The sequence below is a fragment of the Phocoena sinus genome, chromosome 17 (assembly GCF_008692025.1).
Source record: "Phocoena sinus isolate mPhoSin1 chromosome 17, mPhoSin1.pri, whole genome shotgun sequence".
NCBI lineage: Eukaryota > Metazoa > Chordata > Mammalia > Artiodactyla > Phocoenidae > Phocoena > Phocoena sinus.
Genome location: NC_045779.1, coordinates 60,908,492 through 60,931,198, shown reverse-complemented (window position 1 = coordinate 60,931,198; position 22,707 = coordinate 60,908,492). Strand labels below are relative to the sequence as shown.

The following is a 22,707-nucleotide window of genomic DNA, read 5'->3' as shown; positions in this document are numbered from 1 at the left end:
ACAAAGGAGTTTTTTGTAATGAAGTATTACAGAAGACTGAAATGACAAGAATGAATTATGGTTCAGAGATGGTATATTTCATGAAGAAACAAAATTATCAAAACTCACATCACCTGGATCATCTTATATACTGTACCACAATTCAAAAAACCTAAAAGTGAATTCAATCATCTACATACACCTCAGAAACTATGGATTTTAAAGGTGCCTGAAATGCTGAAGATACATATAAATTGAAGAAATCATATATTTCAGTCTCAAACAGCAAAATGAAAATGATACTGTGGTTTGAATGCCAGTTATTAACCTTAAATAAAGTTTCTATTCAAGCTCTTGAAATATAACATCAGGCAGAAGTTTGCTTCAAGAAAGTGACATATTAATAAAAATATCAATTTTTATGATTCCTGCAATTATGCAAGCTTAAGAAGCTAAACATATTCAGATACCAGCTTGTGCATTTTAAAGAATTTTATTCAAATAAAAGGCCCAAATTGCCTATCTTCCAAAACAAAGAGTTAAAAATTTGAATTATGTAAAATTCCCTCACTATAGCTGCTAACATATCAAATCTTCACTCTCACGGCTAAAATACTATCTAATGTCAAATATTTTAAAGACACGATAGAAAGTACATAAGCATACTCAGCCAAGGATAATGATTCCCTGCTATTACTATCTTCTTCCTCAAAACACTCAACAGCACTCAAACATTCTTCGATATTTCTTTGAAGAACATCTTCAATTTCATCTTTTTCCACACCAAAATGTATCTCTTCCCAGTCAGAACTACAAAACTAATATAGCAAAAGATTGCATTAAATAATGGGTTCATGGAATTATTTATATTAACAAAGACATTCACTAGTGACTATTTTCTTATTTATATTACCTGATAAAATCCACATATTGCCTGCACTGCAAAGAACCACTTCCTGGAACCTGGTATACCGCCTACCAAACAGCCTTGAAAACAAAATCATACTTATTAGAAGAAAGGCATACCACAAATAAGCAGATGTTATAGCATATATACTTAGAGAGTTATGTAATTTTAATATATATATATATATATAAAAAATATGGATCTTTAAAAATCTCTGCTAAAAATTCAAACAGGAGAAGCTACCTAAAGAGCAAAATGATTCACTCGCTATGGATACTCTGCTTTAGTTCATCACAATTCAAAATCGACATCATTATATTAATCATCATGTCAAACACTAAAATCTACTCTAAAGATGTTGAAAACTACACCCACTCGATTACTCTTGAGTAATACAAAACCGTGCAAGTCATTTTAAGGAAATGGTTCCCTCCTCAAAGACCATGAAGGTTTGGTTCAGCCTTGCCAAAGAGAGAGGAGTTAAAGAGTAACTTCAGCCTAGAGATAAAGAAGATGCTCTTCTTGGAGGCTGGAATATTACATGAAGATACAAAATTCAGGGTCACCCCAGGGTGTGAATCAAAAGAGCAATGAAGAATTTAGAGCTACAGAAATTGTATTCAAAGGAGGGACCAGGAGAAATGTGATAACTGAGCCGAACTCATGGAAGCTAAGAATGATGCTAAGTGCCTACTACCAGTTACTCCCAAAATCTCAGAAGACTTTACCTCCTACTTCCTTAAGAAAATAGAAGCTGGGCTTTCCTGCTGGTGCAGTGGTTAAGAATACGCCTGTCAATGCAGGGAACACGGGTTCGAGCCCTGGTCTGGGAAGTTCCCACATGCCGCAGAGCAACTAAGTCCATGCACCACAACTACTGAGCCGGCACTCTAGAGCCCACGAGCCACAGCTACTGAGCCCACGTGCCATAACCACTGAAGCCCGCGAACTCTAGGGCCCCTGTGCTGCAACCACTGAGCCCACGTGCTGCAACTACTGAAGCCTACGGGCCTAGAGCCCGCGCTCTGCAACAAGAGAAGCCACTGCAATGAGAAGCCCGCGCACGACAACAAAGAGTAGCCCCTGCTCACCGCAACTAGAGAAAGCGCATGCACAGCAACGAAGACCCAACATAGCCAAAAATAAATAAATTTATTTAAAAAATTAAAAATAAAAAAATAAAGAAAACAGAAGCCATTATAACTCCCATAACATCCTGTCAGCAAACATATTGCCCTTCCTGCATTCCCATTAGGTCTTTCCTCATTCTTCCCTGTTACATGTAAGAGGCACTACCCTTCTGATCAAGGTTATCCCTCAGACTTCTGCTGGGACCCCAGGCCACTGACTTCCCTGCATCTTCAATCTTTCCTTCTCTGTCATTTCCTTCCCATTAGCATTTAAATATGCACAAGTATTTTTCAAATTATTTTTTTTAATCACTTTTAAATTCACCACCCTTTTCCAGTTACTACTATATCTCTTTCTTTACTCTTCAGGAAGATAAACTTTCTAAAAGCACTATCTACACTTGACTGTCTCTATTTCCTGTTTACCTTTTCTATTCCCCTTCTAATCCAATTTAATCTGTTCTTCTGTCTCCAACATGCCACTGAAACTACACTTACCAAAGTCACCAATGACTAATGTGTTTCTGAATTTAACAGTTTTTAGTCCTGTTGTTACTTGACCTCTCAACGTAAGACTAAGAAAGGAATCGAAAATGACACATTTGACTACTTTCTCCTGAAAACACTTGCTTTCTGTGGAACCTATCTTTCTCACTGCTCCTTCTCATTCCTTTAAAAACTGGTGTTCAGCTCCTTTAAATACTGGGATTCATTTCAAGATTTTCTGCTATTCTCACTATCCAAAACAATCCCATCCTTTCTCATGGCTTGAACTGACATCTATATGTTGATGATTCTATAATCTGTTTCTCCAGCTTCACTCTCCTTTGGAGTTCCAGACACATGTATCCAACTTTTACAGAATATTTTCACTTTGCAGTCTTACAGGCAACTAATCACATGTTGTTAATTGAACATGTCATAGTCCATCAAAATCTTTCTTGCAATACTAGTACTGACTTAAATTATACCAACTTGAAAAATTAATGAGTATTACCAGCACTTGGCAAACTGGCTAAGGTAGCATATAGATATTAGAAATAATTCCCCAAAGGTGACAGTTGAAACCCAAGAGACAGGTTCTCTGATGAAAGAGAAAGGAACAGATTGTACAGTCATGAGAACTATAAAGGTATCAAAACAAGCACACTCTCCCTGACAACTCCAGAAACTTCCTTCAGCTTTCAGACCTGTTTTGATATCTCCTTTTTTCTGAGCCTCTGAAAGACACTCTCAGATAGAGGCCAAGAAAACGAAGAAAAAAAGAGGATAACTAACAAAGATGTAAATACATGGATCTGTATAATGCCAATAGAAACCAAAGGAGAAAAGATTTTTACAAAGTAAAGAGTATTTTATTTTCAAAAAAGTCAAATACTTTGAAAAAGTTAAAGTAGATAAGAATGGAGAAAAGATTACTGAGTTTAACAATTATGAAGTGCTTTTAAAAGAATCAGTAAGAGGTAAGGATGGAAAAATAAAAGGTAAGGAAATGGGTATAAGATTAATGATGTATTTGTACTCACGACAAAATCACAAATCCTCCTTATAATGCCACATTACTCTATCTTATATGGAGCTGAAGATGGGCAAGAAAATCTCATAAAGGGAACAAAACTCAAACTGAGACCCTAAAGTAATTTTCATAACAACTTTATGACATCCAAGCATCAGGAAGAGAGGGATAGCGTCTTTTCCATTTTGTATTTCTTTCATTGCTTCCCTATCCCAGTGACTTGTACACAGTCAACAAGTGTTTCTTGGACTCCCATGTGACGAGATTAATTAAATTTATTTCCAATGTAAATGCTGTGCCAGTGAAAAGAGGGGTTTATGTTTTACTTACCAGGGAAGGTACTATCTTCTGGATTAATTGAAGCATTAATGCTTCTTTTCAGGAGGTGATAAACATTTGCTGCTCTTAAGTCTGAAAAAGAAAAAAACAAACTAAGTCAACTGGGTTCAAGAGTTACACAATGTAGACCTATTCCAGTTTCACCATCAGACATTCTCAAATACACTATATTGTACATAAAAAGAACTACACTCTGTTCAAGTTTTGATATAATAAATCTAAAGCAAGCAGAGAAAATAGGTAAAGCTCCCGGTTTGCACATGCCTGCCAGTTAACACAAATCCAAAATTCCCCCAAAAGAATAATTTTAAACGGAGAAGGAAAATCCTGTTACAATACTCTGTACACAACCCCATACACTTCCTCCTCAAAGCGCCGCTTTATCAAAACAAGCTAAATAAAATACAATACAGATTCTAGACAGGAGCACCAAAAAGCTGTGAATTCTCAAACGGTCGTAATTGTCTTAAATTTATAATTTGTTTTGTTTGCTTTTTTGCGGTACGCGGGCCTCTTACCGCTGCGGCCTACTCCCGCCGCGGAGCACAGGCTCCGGACGCGCAGGCCCAGCGGCCATGGCCTACGGGCCCAGCCGCTCCGCGGCATGCGGGACCCTCCTGCACCGGGGCACGATCCCGCGTCCCCTGCATCGGCAGGCGGACCCCCAACCACTGCGCCACCAGGGAAGCCCTACAATTTGTTTTTTAACTTAGTTTATGTGTGGAACGTCTCCTCCCGTTAGGATGTAAACTCTAGGAGAGTAAGATCCTTTTCCATCTTGTTCCTTTCTGTATTACCTGCATTTGGAACACAGGAGGCAGAACTACCTATTGAATGCATATATGTCCAAAGAACAGAAATTCCATTTCCAAGGCGTAGGGAATTTATACAGTTAAATATTTACTGTGTCGAAAACTTATGAGCGCTGGAATCTTACATCCACAATTTTGTCCCTATTTTTTCTACGGAGAAAATATTTTTATCAGCCCTTACCAGGTCGACTCCAGATAAATTCACAGCTTCCTGGGACAACTCCACACAGGTCACTCCAGCAGAACTTGATCACAATTTTTTTCTCCTCCCTGCAAGCCGTTCCCGCTCTTTCTCAGCCCAGCGCTTACCTGGCTGTTTCTCGGTACCCTCAGAGGACGAAGCCCCTGGCCCATGCTCCGCCACCGCACCCGCCGCCGACGGGACTTTTTCTTCCTCCCAGATCACTAGGAGTAGGTATCGATCCATCTCTCAGGGCTGAGGCCCCGTTTCAGGTCTCTGCTTCCACATCCAAACAAGCCCGCGCTACTGACGCACTTCCGGTTCCTTCTACTTAGGTCGGCTGGAAACTGTGCGCCCTCCATTGGTTTTCCGCAGCTTTTCCAGCAAGCGAGTTACTTTCGGGGGTTATTTTCTCAATAACTAGATCATTTCCTCGCTTCATGACGAAACTGCTACGGTGGCAAGATTGGAGGAGATGCAGGAAAAGCAGAGAAGCAGACGAGTGCTGGCTTGTCTAGGATCTGACATGTTCGGCTGCATGCGTTTCCCGCCGGGCCCTTGATGCTGCGGGACAGGTCTTGGATCCTGGAAAAAGGACTGTCCTGCTACTGGGGAAACATGTCGAGTTTTTCTAGGGCGCCCCAGGTGAGATCGGACTCTTGTAGCTCGATGGCATTCATTACGCTGACAGAAGGAGGTCGGATTTAGTGAAGCTGAGTAGGATGGGAAGCCGGGTCCTTGGGCCAGGAGATGCTTCGGTGAAGCACAAAGGGTGGTGATTCTGACCACCACTTGCTGTCGTTTTCTTGGTACTCCTACCCTCCCCTTTTCAGTCAACCCCTGTCGTGTTTCTTTTCCCCACCCCCTTCGGGAAGAAGGAGGGAAGGTCAGAGAGGTAATAAGCTGGATCATATAGGGCATTGTAGACTATTGTAAGAGTTTGATTTACTGAGCAAAATAAGGGGAGTAACATGATCTCGCTTAAGTGTTAAAAGGAGCATTCCGGGCTTCCCTGGTGGCGCAGTGGTTGAGAGTCCGCCTGCCGATGCAGGGGACACGGGTTCGTGCCCCGGTCCGGGAAGATCCCACATGCCGCGGAGCGGCTGGGCCCGTGAGCCATGGCCGCTGAGCCTGCGCGTCTGGAGCCAGTGCTCCGCAACAAAACTGTAGCAATTTGACATTGTGGCAGTATTTTAATTGTTTTATCAAAGGTTTTGTTTTTTGTTTTGTTTTTTTATCAGGTATTGGTCTGCAGTGGATTGGGGAAAAACTAGTCTTCTGCTGCATATGGTTTAAGAAGCACTGTAGTGTATATGCCAGGTGGGCAATTGAATGCAAGTGTAGAGTTCAGGAAAGAGGTCCAGGCTGGAGATGTAAATTAGGGAATCATAAACATACAAATGGCATTTAAAGTTATGGGTCTGGATGAAGCCTGTGTGGAAATGTGTAAAGAAAAGAGAGGAGGGCCAAGAACAGTTCTGGAACATTTCAACATTTCAGAGGCAAGAGAAAGAGAGAACTCGCATGATAGGAAAACAAAACAAAACAAAGCAATAGAGGGTGGTGTCCTGGAAATCAAGTGAAGAAAGAATACCCGGGAGAGGGGAATGATCAACTGTGTCAAAGACTTAGAATTGACCAGTGGATTTAGTAATGTGAAGGTCATGGTAAACTTGGCAGGCAGTAGTGTGCTGGTGATGGTGTGGGAAGATAAAAGCCAGGGTGGAGTAGGTTGAAGAGAGAATGAGGAGAGACAAATTAAAGTAAAGACAACTCTTTGCAAGAGTTTGCTACAAAGAAGAGGAAAGAAATGAGGCAGTCGCTGGTAGGGAAGGGAGGTCAGGAGTTTGTTTTTTTTTATGGATAATTTTAATCATACATAAAAGTAGATATCACCCAATTTCAAAAATCTCACAGCCAGTATCATTTAATCTGTACCCCCATTCATTTATTTCTCTTACTTATGAATTTGAGGTAAATCTCAGACTCATATTATTTCATCAGTAAATATTTCAATATGTTCTTTACAAGATAAGGATTTTTAAAAAAATCCCATTACCATTTATCAAAGCTAAATGGAAATTTAACAGCAATTCCTTAGTATCATCAAATATCCAGTATGTGTTCAAGTTTCCAATTTTCTCACACATATCATGTATATTATATAAATATGTAATATTTTTACGGTTTCTTCCTTTGGATTAGGATCCAAAGTAGCAATAAGTTGCTATTTTTTTATGTCTCTCTTAATAATAGGTTCCTTTTCCTGTCTTTTTTTCTTACAGTTTATTGAAGAAACAAGATATGTCCTGTAGACAATTGAATTGAATTTTTTTTTTTTAGTTCATAAGCTGAGAGAGGTATGGAAAGTATATGGGCTAGAAGCTCATTATTTGCAAAGGACATGATCATCTATGTAAAAACTGGAATTTACAAAAAGTTACTAGAACTGATAAATGAGTTTAGCAAGGTTGCAGGATACAAGACCAAAATACAAAAATGTAGTGCATTTCTATATACTAGCAACAATCAGAAATTTAAATTAAAAATACAATACCATTTACAATGGCATCAAAATATATGAAATAAACTTGACAAAAGATGTGAAAGGGGAATGGGGTAGAGACTAGAAAAATGAGAACAGGAAAACAGCAGATTGGTAAGCAGTTTTATAAGCTGATTTGAGATTTGTGATAATTAAATTTAAGATAAAACCAGAGAGCCTAGTTGTACTTTTTCCAGCACTGTTTGGCTGCTTGTGTATATCCATAGAGAAAGCATATGATCAAGATCTTTCTGGCCTGTGCTTTTCTTAGAGTTTGAAGGCAGTGATGGACACTGCAAAGACAGCGGTTTAGTCCTGAGCCAGCCTAAGATGTCTATCTAAGGCAGTGTTTTAAAATTTAAGTTTATTCAACATCATCCATCAATGCTTTTCCAGCTACATTCTGCTATTAAACTCTCCCTTGGAATTAAACTCCTGAATAGTCTTAGTTCATAATTGGCCACTCATCTTTCAATGTTAATGTACCTTCCCATCTCAAAATATTTTTGAAGACCTTCATAAACAACTTCTACTTTCTTATGAAAGCTCTTATAGCTTTCTTACGAAAGCTCTTATAGCTTTTCGTCACCCCTCCAGATTCTATTCTATGCGGTACAAAAAATATAAGTTATAATGTAAAGGGAAATAATATCTTTGGAATGTTTTTAAAAGAGCATAATCCATATTGCTAATAGAAAAGCAAGCAGGAAAGATTACTGTGTTAATCTTTGCAGAATAATGAGAACAGATCCCCCTTTTCCAGAAATAGAAATGAGAACAAAACAAAAAAATTATTTAGTGATAGGATCTTTTTTCATAATAATTATTGATGTTAACTGTAGATTACGTGTGATGGTATATAATAGCAAACTCAGCTGTTTCCATTTAATTAGAATTTTCTTTGTTTCCTCTTCTGTCTTTTCAAGCAATGGGCCACTTTTGCTCGAGTTTGGTATCTCTTGGATGGGAAAATGCAGCCCCCTGGCAAACTTGCTGCCCTGGCATCAGTTAAACTTCAAGGATTGCATAAACCTGTGTACCATCAACTGAGTGAGTATCATTTTAGACCTGTTATTGGTAATCACAGTTTTCATGTCAGGATAGAATTTTGAAGATGTTTGACTGGGCTGCTTTTTAATTTTTTATTTATTTTTGGTTGTGTTGGGGGTCTTTGTTGCTGCACGCAGGCGTTCTCTAGCTGTGGTGAACGGGGGCTACTCTTCCTTGCGGTGCATGAGCTTCTCATTGCGGTGGCTTCTGTTGCTGCGGAGCACAGGCCCTAGGCACGTGGGCTTCCGTAGTTGTGGCACGTGGGCTCAGTAGTTGTGGCTCACGGGCTCTAGAGCACAGGCTCAATAGTTGTGGCGCACGGGCTTAGTTGCTCCACGGCATGTGGGATCTTCCGGGACCAGGGCTCGAACCCGTGTCCCCTGCATTGGCAGGCAGATTCTAAACCACTGCGCCACCAGGGAAGCCCTGGGCTGTTTTAAGGATCTCTTTTTTACTGAGAATCCCTTATCCCGTTCTTGCTAAAAACCTGTTGGGGGCAGGACTTCCCTGTAAGATCCAAGTATCAGTTCTTACTCTTCATCTTGCCTGACCTGTCAACAGCATTTTTTGTAGTTGATCATAGTTTAAACTTTATTTTGAAACTTGAAATATACAAAGATATATTTAGATAGATAGAGATGTATTCCTCTGCCTGTATATAAATATAGATAATATTTTAAAGAAAATTAATAATAATGGTGGTGAAATGAATACCCATACACTCAGCATTTGGGTTGTTTTCCTCTTTTTTGCTGTTACAAACAACATTGCTATCAGTATTCTTGTACCTTTTTCCCAGGGCACATGTGGAAGAGTTTCTCTGAGGTCTGTCTGTAGGACAGGAATTACTGGGTTGAAAATGGGAACCTAATTAGTCTTTATATGCAGGTGTTTTCATTATTCCTCATCTCAGTAACATTGATATTGTCGTTCTTTTTAGTACTGACTACTCTGGTAAATGGGAGATGCTCTTTCTTTGTCATTTTAATTTGCATTTTCCTGACTGCACATGGAGCTGAGAATCTTTTCATTTGTTTATTGGCCTTTTGTCATTTCCCATTTTGTAAAAGGTCTATGCATTTCTTTTTCCCATTTTTCCACTGAGTTGTTTGTCCTTTACTGCTTTCTAACTTTTATTATAAAATTTTTCACATTTTCAGAAAAGTTCAAACAGTAGTACAGTGAATTTCTCTATACCAGGCACCTAGATTACACAATTATTAATATTTTATCATATTTTTTACTCAATGATTTGAAAATAAATTACAGATATCATTATACCTCTCCCTAAATATTTCAGCATATGTCGCCCAAGAACAAAGATATTCTCCTATGTAACCCAAATGCCATTATCACACCTAAATATTAACTTCTATAGCCCTTCCTGTATATATGGCCATCGTTTGTCATATTGTTTTTCTGGGAAATTGTATGTCAGTTTTCAAATAAACATGTTTACAGTGATTATGAACACATGAAACATACCCAGTATATGTTAGAAAAAACTTAAAACAACATATTTGTAAATTGAAAATTGCGTGCAGTTTGTTTTGATTTTAGTGACATCTTATGGACATGAAAAGTCCAAAGTTTTGCTGATAAAAGCCAAATATTAAATATAGTGAAACAAAAATGCAATTCATTCTTTAAGAAGTAAATTTCTAATTTCATAGAAAAGCTATTCTCCATTACCAGGGAAGGATGGCCCGACAGGCAGCCCCAAAAGCTCCTCTGGTGTTCTAGCAGCACGCTTATTCATCAGTACTTAAGGAATACTTTTGCAGTAATGACGTGCTTGTAAGGAAGCAGAACTTTAATTCAGTGGACAGATAAGTGCTACACTTTAAGAAGAATTAGGTGGCTACTACTGATTCCACCTTCTCCCAAATTTTGTGAAAGGAGGGCATTCTTCTCCTAACTCCAGATCATCTCGATCTTGACCCAGACCACAGTTTCCATAAAAAAATAACCTTATAAGTGGAACGTTGGTTTGCCACAGCATCTCACAAAGTCCATGGACCTGTATGTATGTTCAGATACATAATGTATACAATATTTGAACCATTTTATAGGCACTCCCTTCTCCTTCTGATTAGAGCTGCCCTCCTGAATGGGAGACTTGGGAGCTCTTTGAACATGTTTGCTTTTCACTGATACAGGAAAAGGAAGGCCACTTGGTGATTTTTGGATTGTGCCTTATTCTTCTTGAGGACTCCATTCTTTTTACTGCCTACAAATTAACCAGTTGAGGAGAACCATATGAGCATTTAAAAGAAGCAAAGGGAAACCTTTCTTAAGCATTATCTAAAGTTATTAGATCATCTTAAAATACTTCTGGTGCACATGGAATGAAATCAAACGAAAGTTTCGCACAGTTCTTAAAGGTTAATGTTATGAATGTTAGCACACCAAACAATTCTAACGATTCACTGGTCTAATCTCTAGTATTCTGCCTTGCATTATTTATTTAAATCTTTTAAGGATTTGTTAGAAAAAAAAGTTTAGAATGCTCTTCTTAAAGTTACGCAGCTAATGTATTTTTCTCTCTTACTATTCAGTTGTGTCAGTCTATTTCAAATGTTAACGCTGTGTCATTTAAATTTTACAGTCTTAATCGCACATTTATTCTTCATCTAGCTCCTAGAATATCATTGTACAAAGCACTGAAGCTTTTTGCTCCAGGTTATATCTAGAATGCATGCCTCTTTTAGAAGGAATATTTACATATTATCATAAATTTGAACAACACACCTTGTTCCTCTCACAATGTCTTTACACTCGGTAGATTTTGTGGTAACTTACATGATCACCTGTCACATTAGCCCTGCAGAATTTCAGGGATGCTAAAAACAACTGTTGAAGTAGGCATTTGGACATTTGTCCTTCAAGGCTGGAAACAAACATAAAGGCCAAAGCCAACCTTTGTTGCTTATCACTAAATTGGAACAGCTATTTTTCAAACGTTTCTCAAACCAAATCTTGTAAGGAGATCCAATATGTAAAAGCAGTGTTGCACTGGATGAAGGAGACCTTAGATTCCCTGACATAAACCTTTGAGTTTTCCCTTTGATTAAAGTAGTTGGAGTTTTATTTGGCCATTTAATATAGCACCTAATATTACAAAAAGAAATCAAATAAGGTCAGAAATCTAAGTTGATAAATTTTTGTAAATAAACTCAATTCCTTTTTCTAAAAATTGCTTATTACTAAACTTTAACTTTAAAAAAAAGTTTTTAAGTTTGAAAGATATTAATTAACTTCCACCATCTCTTGATCAGGCAGTAGAGTTCCAATTTATATGTATTTGGTGCATATTGTAAAATGTAAAATGTTTCAATTAAAAATTTTAAATGACATATATCTATTTATTTGGATTAACAGAAATTTAGATAGAAATGATTGCACTGTATCCAGGATTTTAGGCTTTAATCATAATATTAGCTTTTGTTTTAATACGTAGTGCAGTTAAAAAAGATTTAATTGCTGGTTGGTTTTAATTAGAGACAGTGAAGAAGTGCTTCTAAGAATTATTAAATACAGTAGAGATTTGGCATAAGTTATTAAGGGAGAATAATTTTTCCCAGATTAGATGTTCATACCTTAGAGCTGAAAGAACACGATTTTCACCTGATGTGTGGTAGTCTTTCTAATGTCCCTTGAAAGATCCTTTTTGAAGTAAAAATATGTTTTGAATGGCGCAAAATGCTTTTTGCATATTTAAAGCTTAAACAACATTTAAAAAATAAATTCAGGTTTATTAGAAAGTTAAAGATTCCATTTTTCCTGCAAATAGGTGTCACAGAAAGAGCCTGAACAGGGAGTTAAATACCTTGGTGTGAGCTTTGACAAATCACTTAATCTTAACAAGCCTTAGCTTCTTCAACTGTAAGTGTCCGCTTGAAAGCTAACGTAATTTCGGCATTATTTGGGACTGTGTAGGTATCTTCTTACCCTCTTCATTTGTTCTTCAGGTTCATTTGCCCAACTGCCTTAGTAGCCCACCATGGGTCACTTTTGGGAACTTTAGTCACTTAATCTGCCAAATAGTCAAACTTTCCTTTTCAACCAGCTAACAGCAAGCTTCCCGTTCCCAGATCTTTCCTTCCCACCACTGGATTCCCTTACACGTTAATGAAGAAAACTCACCTGCTTTATCCTCTTTCCTTTACCCTTGCCTTATATAAACTATGAACTTCTCACTGAAAATTCTGTCACTCAAATTCAAGCTCTGCATAGACTCTTATAATGTAATCTTCAGTTTTGAGATACTGTACTTATTTATACTTATTTTTTCAGTGGTGATTTTGTTTTTTTTTTTTTTTTTTTTTTTTTTTTTGCGCTACGCGGGCCTCTCACTGTTGTGGCCTCTCCTGTTGCAGAGCACAGGCTCCAGAGGCGCAGGCTCAGTGGCCATGACTCACGGGCCCAGCCACTCCGCAGCATGTGGGATCTTCCCAGACCGGGGCACGAACCCGCGTACCCTGCATTCTCAACCACTGTGCCACCAGGGAAGCCCTCAGTGGTGATTTTTTTCAAATAAATAACCTTTAAGAATCTTTTGAAGTTTGTTTTTCTATTAGTAGAATAGGCACTTAATAAATATTTCTGACTACTTGATTTTGTCGTGTACAGTGACTTGTGAAAACTTACGTGTTGACTTTTTAGGTTTTTTTTTTTTAGATGAACAGACAGTCCTAGGGGTACTTTTCACTGGAAAATTAATCCAAAACATATATTTTGATTTTCAGATCATCTGTTGCATCAAGTATATGTGTACTCATAGTTGCTAGTGGCGGTTTAAATTTAACTAGTTAAATGTGTTTGGAAAAAAACCTTGGGTTAGTAGTTAAGCATAAGATCCTAGTATTCTTTCTCTGAATTTGAAAAGAATAATCAATTGTGATGTTTTACATTTGTTTCCAATTTACCTATTGGTAAAACAAACCATTTTTCATCTATATGCATATTGTTTTCATTTTCTCTTTTATTTTTAAGGGAAAATTTGTATGAGATATTTAAAAGTGGTGAAGTGTAATTATTAATAGTACATTTTAATGAAGTGTAGTTATTAATCAGCAGAGAAAATAGGAGTAACAGTAGTTTGCCTTTAAAAGATGTCATTGTTATTGGGATCTTTATTGAATTCTCTTTTACCTTCCAGTGTTGATTTTCCAACTGTCTAGCCAACTCTTTCGATGCTTAGATGTTATGTGAAAGAGAAACATAAATCTATTCAATGATCTTGATGTTGCACTGACTTGCTTTATATTTTTTGATGTGTTTTTTTGACTTTGATAAACTTTATAAAAAACCAAGCTCACTTTTTCTTAAAGTCAAGAATTTTCATATAAAATCTTTCTTTTTCTTTGTTCTTTTTAAATCTAGGTGACTGTGGAGATCATGTTGTCATAATGAACACAAGGCACATTGCATTTTCTGGAAACAAATGGGAACAAAAAGTATACTCCTCACATACTGGGTAAGATAATGCTTTTGTTAGGGAAGATAGGCAGTTGAATATATTACTTTAAGAATATTATTGGTCTTATTTAAAAGAAAAAGGTTTTTTCGAAATTTAAGAAAATACCAATTTGTTCATGCCACATGTATGATTTACTCAATCAAAAACACCACAATACTGTACCAAATACTCATGATTACCTGAGATTATTTGTTTTTCCTGGAAGCTTTTCATATAACCTCTCTGATCTAGATTCTTCTCATTTTTTAGTTAGTCTTCTCACTTCTTTCTGTTTCCTATAATTCATCTTACTGCTGTTTCCAGAACCATCTTGAACTTCTAAAAGCACATGAGATGTTGAAAGAATGGTGAGTGAAATCCCAAGTTTGGAAGATGCCTAAAATCTCCACAACATGCCTTTCAAGTTATAGGTCTGCCTGTCTGGATAGTAGCTATCTCCTAGCTCATGAGGCAGCCCATTCATTCTGCCTTTGATGTGGTCTAAATTTTAGAAAGATCTCAATGCTCTTGAGTCATCATCTGTTTTCCTCTAGCTTTCAGAATGGTCTTTGTCCTTTTTTGGACAGTGTAAAATTATATCTTCCACATGACATCCTTCAGATAGTTTTGAGACAATGATCAGCAAGTACCCACTGATCTGTCTTTTCTCTAGACTAAACACCTGTAGTTCCTTCGAAGTTCTTTTTATGGCTTCCATTCAGATGTCTTATCTCCATTACACCTTGGTCACTGTTCTCTGGGTGCAGTCACTGCTTACCAGTATCTTTCTTAACTAAATACACTCACCTGGCTGTGTTTTAGTGGTTTTCTGGTATAATGTGACTCCACCATCTTTCAGTTATGCAATCTTCTATTGTAGTAGAACTTTTCTTCAAGGCCATATCACTATGTGCTACATTGAGTTCACCATCAGCTAAAACTTATAGGTCTTTTTCAAACATGCTGCTGTTCAACCATGTATCCTCCTTCCTGTGTATTTTAGTTGCATTCTAATCAACTGTAGTACCTTAAGTTTACTCCATGTAAATTGTATCTCTGGCCTTCTAAGATCTTTTGAGATGTTGATTATGTCATGTAATGTGTCAGTTAACCCCTCAGTTTCAGGTCATGTACAAATTTAATTAAGCATACCTTCTTCAGTATCATGCAAGATATGATTAAAAATGTTGGCTTTTCATTCTTGATCAAAATTATTATTTTTTTTTATTTCCGAGTGCACCTTCATCTTAGACAGGCAGACTTTGATATTCCCATCTGTTTCTTTTCCTCTCTTGCCCAAGTAGGTCTTAAATGCTTGGAATAACTTTTTTGCTTCCATTAGCCAGCCTTTGCCCATTCCTACACTTAAACACTTTCGTGAACTCTTTATTTAATGTAACAAAAATGAATTCACATCCATCTTTAGTAATTTTTACTGTTGGTAAATCTCTATATACAAGCCAAGTTTTATAAAATTTACAGGTAATTGGGAAAGAAATATGAAAATACAAGATAACAATGTGATGAAACATAAAGTATTTTTTTCCTGGAGAGAAAGAATACAGGAATAGAAGTCTAGACAGGTATTTCTTTTTCTGAGGCTGAAATTCCATGAAGCAAATGAAAGAGCATCAGTTTCAAAATTATCCATCTTTCTCAGCAAATTTCTAAATTTGCTTTCTTAAATTTTATTCCTAAAACGTGGTTCTCTAAATCATCTTTAAAATGTTTTCAAGTCTTGTTGAAAGAAACTTATAAAAGGAATCATATTTAGGTAACCTTACATTTTTCTTTCAGAGTCTATTGCCTTTACATTTTAGTTTTCCCTTCCTCAAAACTCATTACCATTCAGTGTAATAAAACCTTGCATCTGTATGTTGTTTTTGTTTTAAATTTCTTAAGCACTGTCACTTGACTCTGATAAAAATCTTGAGAGGTAGATGGGGCAGATATTATCATTTTTCTTATATGAGCAAAGTCATATATAAAGAGATGAAATGAGTTGCCTAATATTATACTGGTAGCCACTGGCAAAACCTAGATTCCAGACCTGGATCTGGGGTATTCAAGTTACCAAGATGCCTCCAGTACTATCCCAAATATTTTTTTTAATCTACATTTTATATATAATTTTGATCTGAACACAATGAAATATTTTATTACTTAGAACCAACATATGACTTCCTGTTAATAGGAAACAGGAGCACGACTTGTTTAGAGTATTAACTTGCCTTCAGAACCAAGTAGTCTACCACTATTTTCTCCAAACCTGACCCCTAGCTTATTCACTTTGTCTGATTTGTCAGGGAATGTGAAACATTCTGGCACTTTGCTTTTTTTTTTTTTTTTAATTCAAGCAGTGATAAAAATGTTTGACTGAATGAGTGAATGAATGAATGATGGATAACTTTAACTTCCAGTAGAAATATAAATAGTTAGCCAAGAAATTTTCTAAGATGTGGAACTTTTTATGAAATAATGATTGCTAATTTGACCACTTAAGAGAATAGCATTTCAAATAGCATAGGTTACTGCTTAATTTTTAAGACATTGATGAACAGCATAGTTTCGAGAAACAAGTATAATTTCATAATAAAAATAGTTTTCATATTATAAAAGAATGTTCATTTCAAGAATACTGTACCATAGCCTACTCCCAATTTTAATGACTTTGTTTCTTTTAATAGCTACCCAGGTGGATTTAGACAAGTAACAGCCGCTCAGCTTCACCAGAAGGATCCAGTGGCAGTAAGTTTATAGTATTTTTTATTATATCACACAAGTTTTGATAGGTATTATTTCGTTATCATTCAATTCTATATGTTTTCTAATTAGTATGTTTTGCATTTAGTCAAAGAATTTTGATGCTTTTCTTTTTAATTTCTTAACATCTACCTGATCACCTAGAATATGATATGATTGCTGAAAATGTTTGGGGGAGACAGATGTATGTTTGTATGTGTGTATATATGTTTATATTTCCATTATATCAAATATGCTAAGTATGTTGTTCCAATCTTATATTCTCACTGACTTTTTCGTTGTTGTTGTTCATTTGATTTACTGATTACCTGAGTTATGTTAAAATCTCACTTGTGGATTTATTAATTTTTCCTTGTAGTTCTGTCAGTTTTTTGTTCTGTATGTTTTGAAGATTTAGTGCTAGATGAATTAACTTAAGTTTGGGATTATAATCTTCTTAAGGAATTGATCAAGGCATATACTGACTCTCTTTATCTCCAGTAATGCTTTTCAACTTGAGGTCTGTTCTTTTTATATATTAATATAGCTATATCAACCAGTTTTTTAATTTTGTTTGCCTCATATATCATTTTACAGTTTAATTTTAAACTTTACTGAGCTAGATTTTATTTTCTTTTTTTATCCCCTTCTTTCTTGCCTTCTTTTGGTTTGACTGAGTTTGCTTATTAGAAGTCTAGGATTAATCAATATCTTTACTTTCCTCAAAATCAAATCAAGGCCCCTAGAAGATTATTAATACTTATTAATACCTTTCAACCTGTATGTTTTCTCTGTTCAAGATTTTTAAAAACTCTTAAAATTCAGCATTCTTGTTATTGTCTTATACTGTTACTGATTCTTTATGGTCTTCTTTACTTACGATCGCTTCTTGTAACTGGGATCAATGTCCTTCTCCTCGAAGTACTTCTTGTTGACATTCCTATCATAACATTCTGAATAGTGAACTCTCCTTTTCTGTCTGAAGCTATATTTTTGCCTTCATTCTTGAAAGATAGTTTTGCTTTTATATGCAATTCTAGGATAACCGATTTTTTTCTCTCAGCCTTTTGAAACTATGATTCACATAGATTTTAGTGTCCATTATTACTGTTGATATCAGATGTCACTTTAATTGTTTCTTTGTGTGTATCCTGTCTTTTCTTTCTGAATACTTTTAAGATCTTTTCGTCGGCTTTGGTTTTCATATGTTTCTTTTTGAGCTTTGTCATTTGTTTTGCTTGCGGATTGGTGTCTTCCGAAAATTCGTCAGCTCTTCTATGTATCTTCTAATATCGGCTCCCTTTATTCTCTGTCCTTTCCCTTTGGAAATCAGATTATACATACATACACAAATAACTTCAATTATTGTATTTTTTTCCTTTTCTTGAAGCTTTTACTGTTTGTTTCTTTTTCAAATTTGCTGGTCGGTTTTGACAGTCGTCTGTTCCCTTTGTCATACTTTGGTTCCCTCTTATATTTCTTTAAAGATATTAAACGTAATTCTTAGCATTTATGTCTGATTCTGATATTTGTGGTCTTTGTGGGTTTGCAATTTATTGTTTCTGTTCAGGATACTTGGAAAGTATATGTACCTTGGAACTTTGTCTCTGGGAATTTTTGAGACCTACGTTAAAAATGAATTTCTTCAAAAAAGATTTACTTAGCTTCTGGCAGGTACATGGGGCCATATATATGTATATACCTATATATATACATATATATATGTATATATATGGCATCCTAAGACCTCTTTAAGCTATACTTTCGACCCCTGGATTTTGGTCCACATAAAAAGGGTGAATTTGGGGCCTTGTAAGGTCAGGTTCATAGTTCAGCAGTTATCTCTCAGGAAAGACTTTTGTTTTTTCATTTCCTCACTCAGCACCCTGAGTATTGCCTTTCTGTTGAGAAGCTGGGTTTATGAGATCATCTTGATCCTACCTCCTAACCCCGAAGTCATAGTCCTGTAAAACCCAAGCCCTGCACTAAACTGATGCCCTCAAGGCCAATGCCAGCCCTAGGACTCTTTTGTCCTTTCTTTTACTTTTGGCCTCTAGTCAGTTCCACGCTTTTAAAAAGATTTAAAAAGCAATCCTGTTAACTTCACTAATGTTTATTATTGTTATCATTAGAGTTATATACTGGGAGAAATTTCTAATCCAAATGCTTGTCCTCAGTATTGCTAAAAGCAGATCCTCCTTTTGCCATTTCACAGTTTTATTTTTTCTTCCTTAACTCTTGATAAGCTAGTCTTTAAACTGTACTCCTAGATTTGGTAGCATTTTCCCCATTGGGACCTTTTTTAGCTTATTACTTAAATGAGCAAAGTGTTAGACTGTGAAGACACTCCTTTTTACTTTCCTAAAATGGTGAATAAAAATAAATGTCTATTGTCAGGATGCAACCATTTGTTTGGTGTTGTACTGCCTATAATTTTCTTGGCAAAAGGTGGTGGTGGGGAAGGGCATGTTTATTATTATAAGGTCTGACATGACATTTAGACGTTCCATGCTTTACTGTTTATTTTTACTTTTCATAATTATAAAAATATGCTCAGAAATTGCCTCCTAAGAAATATTTAATGTTCTGCTTTATAATTCATGTGTCTTTAGATTATCACGGGTCAAAATAAAATATCCTATTTTGACTATTAATAGTAGTAAAAAGTTGTTAGGGCTACTGGTAATATATACCGCAACTTTTACAACAAATTATAGTTTTAATACTTATAAATATGTTTCAATGTTTTTAAAATTAGTTTCTAGTTTATTCAGGTATGCTAACTATACACTAGGCGGCAGTATAGTCCAACTTTTGATGTTAAGAATTTGTTTCAAATTATTTTTTATGAACAAAGATTGAAATGCATTGTAAAATGTTTGTTGACGGCTTGGGAAATATTTAGAGTTAAATCCATTTGAATTTTTACCTCATTAAAAGATCTTTTTTTTTAAGTCTTAATTTTGATTGTGTTTCTAAAGAGAATGACGTTAAGAAGAGGTCAGTTATTTTACTTCCAATTGAAACACTCAGTGTTTTTCTGGAACAGTAGGTCTTCTTCCAGCAGACATAATTTGCTTATCAGTACTTGGTATATGTGGCTTTTAGGAGAATTTGTTTCATGAAGCATCCTTCTGATTATTAGTACGATCTTGGAATATTACTTGTAAAGTACATTGATTAACATATTTAAATAGTAGGCTTTTAAATATTTCAATATATTTTTATAATTACATAGATCACTAATTCTAAACTCAAATAAATATATTGATTCAGCCCTTTCCTTATATCCTTTCTCCCTCTCTCATACATTTTAGTTTCCTTAAGAGTCTCTGTGTTCTTGTATTTTTCTTCTAATATGGTTCCTTTCTTATGTTTATTCCCTCTCCTATAGTTTATAAAGACACTTTATGTGAAACAAATGTCACGTGCCTGGGTTACAGATTAGATGCGGAAAGTATTTAATACCTATTAACCTTACCTTGTTCTATCTTTCTCACTTTCTGAATTCCTTAGAGTTTATGCTTAAGTCTGTACAGCTAGAATTACTTCATTGCATATGCAAGTTGTGTCACATTTATTTTTGGGGTATGTATATTTGTATGTCTATCATCCCCTTTATCTCTCACCTGGCAGCTTGTAACCCTTTCATACTTTCCAGCTTTCTCTAATTTGAGTGTTACGTTTGCATTTTTTAATAGGGCATATTTTTAAAATACCAACTTGTTAATTCAAGTAAACACAACTAAATGTTTTTAAGAACATGAAAACCAAATGCCAGGTAACCCTACTAATGCAACAAAATTGCTGTTAGGATGATATAATGACAGAAGATATGACTTGCTTATCTAGACAAGATGCTGAGTAGTCTTAACATTGTCACTTTCTACTAAAGACTTTTAAAACATTAAAAATTTTAAAGACTAATATCAGTGCTGCCCAAGAGAAATCTCTGCTATGATGGAAATGTTCTTTGTCTGACCACTTGAAGTGTGGCTTATGTGATTCAGGAACTGAATTTCTAATTGCTTTTAATTTTAACAATGTAAGTCTGTATTTAAATAGTCTCCAGAACATAAAGTCTCAACAGCACTAACACAGAAAATAGATGGAAAATATATATGGGATGCCATTAGCTTTAGTACATAGTGAGGTAGTCTGATGTGATGAGAAAATAAAAGGATCAGGAAATCCTCTTGTAGTGCAATCCTATTCCAATGTGTATTGTTTTAATGGGTTTAGTTTCATACATGCCAAATGATAGCCTTGAAATATGAGTACAGATGGAAAAAATCAGTTTGACTCTCCAAATGTCTTAGTTTTATGAAGCTTTTGCAGTATATTTGTATACACTGTATACCAGGAGGCCCCCAGGAAATTATGGAGCACAAGGTGACACTGAGTGCCTTTCTCTTGACAAAACATACATAAAATCACATTCAGACCAACAGTGAGGATAACCTTAACAAGGGGAAAAGTAAATCATGAAAAGGTTAGTTTGCCATCTTGCGAGTGGGTATGACAGGGAGAAGGGACTTTGTCTTCTTGAAAAGTTACAGAGAGAAACACATTATAGGTGTGTTTGCATGTCCTGTATGTCTGTTCTGGGAGTAAACCTACCTGGATTGAATCCAGCACCACCGCTTAATAGATACATGAAATAGGCGGGGGGGCGGGGGGCGGTTCTGTAACCTCACTAAATTTGTTTCCTCGTCTGTGAAGTGGGACTTAGTATCGTAAGCAAGATAACAAATGTAATGCAGCGACTGCTGTACACACAGTAAGTTTTCAGTGAGTGCTAGCCATTACCATTGTTACAGATTGGTGACTTACAGAGTCAGTCACATGACTGTATGGTCAGGCACAGTTTATGAATTGGAAACCTGATCTCCCACCTGGAGGAAACGAGATTAAGCCTCCCTAGGATCTGCTGTAACCTGTATGTAATAGGTTATTATTTTTTAAATAAAATTTTTAAAATTATTTATTTTTGGCTGCATTGGGGCTTCGTTGCGGTACGCAGGCTTCTCACTGTGGTGGCTTCTCTTGTTGCGGAGCACGGGCTCTAGGCACGCAGGCTTCAGTAGTTGCAGCACGTGGGCTTCAATAGTTGTGGCTCGCAGGTTCTAGAGAGCAGGCTCGGTAGTTGTGGCACATGAGCTTAGTTGCTGCACAACATGTGGGACCTTCCTGGACCACGGATGGAACCGGTGTCCCCTGCACTGGCAGGCAGATTCTTAACCACTGCACCACCAGGGAAGCCCTGTAATAGATTATTTGAGCCACAGGTTCTTGTATAAGCTTAAATAATTTTTTCTAATTCTATCTAAAATTGACACACAAGTTATCTGTTATCTCTTCCTTTTGTCCCTTTTCTAAATAAAAATAGATTCGAAAGAAAATAGTAATGTACAAAATAATAAAAGTTACTTTTCTGTTACTGCCACGTATCTGCTTAGGTCTCAGTTTCATTTCTTTCATATTCATATTGAATTGTAGCCCACTCGTTTTCATCACTATCTCTTATTGTGTTTATATCTCCAGCACATTTTTCTTATTGAGTCCCCCGTGTATCTGTTTTTCAGATTGTTAAACTAGCTATTTATGGCATGCTGCCAAAAAACCTTCACCGAAGAACTCTGATGCAGAGGTTGCATCTTTTCCCAGATGAAGTAAGTCACTGATGATACTTTCTTAAATTTTTTTTAACATCTTTATTGGAGTATAATTGCTTTACAATAGTGTGTTAGTTTCTGCTTTATAAAAAAGTGAATCCGTTATACATATACATATATCCCATATCTCTTCCCTCTTGCGTCTCCCTCCCTCCCACCCTCCCTATCCCACCCCTCTAGGTGGTCACAAATCACCGAGCTGATCTCCCTGTGCTATGCGGCTGCTTCCCACTAGCTATCTGTTTTACATTTGGTACTGTATATATGTCCATGCCACTCTCTCACTTCGTCCCAGCTTACCCTTCCCCCTCCCTCTGTCCTCAAGTCCATTCTCTAGTAGGTCTGCGTCCTTATTCCCGTCTTGCCCCTA

General features: G+C 36.3%; 2 protein-coding genes across 4 annotated transcripts in view; one reads left to right on the top strand and one right to left on the bottom strand.

Moving 5' to 3' along the window:
* The window catches only part of MTBP (MDM2 binding protein), a 72,325-nt gene extending 67,166 nt beyond the window's left edge, over window positions 1-5,159 (bottom strand). For 2 of the 3 annotated variants that reach the window (XM_032610644.1, XM_032610643.1), the window contains exons 1-4: window positions 4,993-5,144; window positions 3,863-3,943; window positions 893-966; window positions 646-797 (exon numbers count right to left, since the gene is read on the bottom strand). In XM_032610644.1, coding sequence (XP_032466535.1) covers window positions 646-797; window positions 893-966; window positions 3,863-3,943; window positions 4,993-5,110 — 425 coding nt within the window. In that variant the 5' untranslated portion in view covers window positions 5,111-5,144. Of the gene's footprint in view, window positions 1-645; window positions 798-892; window positions 967-3,862; window positions 3,944-4,992 lie in introns of all 3 variants that reach the window. The other variant, XM_032610642.1, reaches the window with a different exon arrangement.
* A 201-nt stretch (window positions 5,160-5,360) lies between these two features.
* The window catches only part of MRPL13 (mitochondrial ribosomal protein L13), a 35,314-nt gene continuing 17,967 nt past the window's right edge, over window positions 5,361-22,707 (top strand). Inside the window, exons 1-5 of the mRNA XM_032610650.1 lie at window positions 5,361-5,509; window positions 8,336-8,459; window positions 13,845-13,938; window positions 16,608-16,668; window positions 22,248-22,334. Of these exons, the coding sequence (XP_032466541.1) occupies window positions 5,426-5,509; window positions 8,336-8,459; window positions 13,845-13,938; window positions 16,608-16,668; window positions 22,248-22,334 (450 nt within the window). The 5' untranslated portion in view covers window positions 5,361-5,425. The remainder of the gene's footprint in view (window positions 5,510-8,335; window positions 8,460-13,844; window positions 13,939-16,607; window positions 16,669-22,247; window positions 22,335-22,707) is intronic.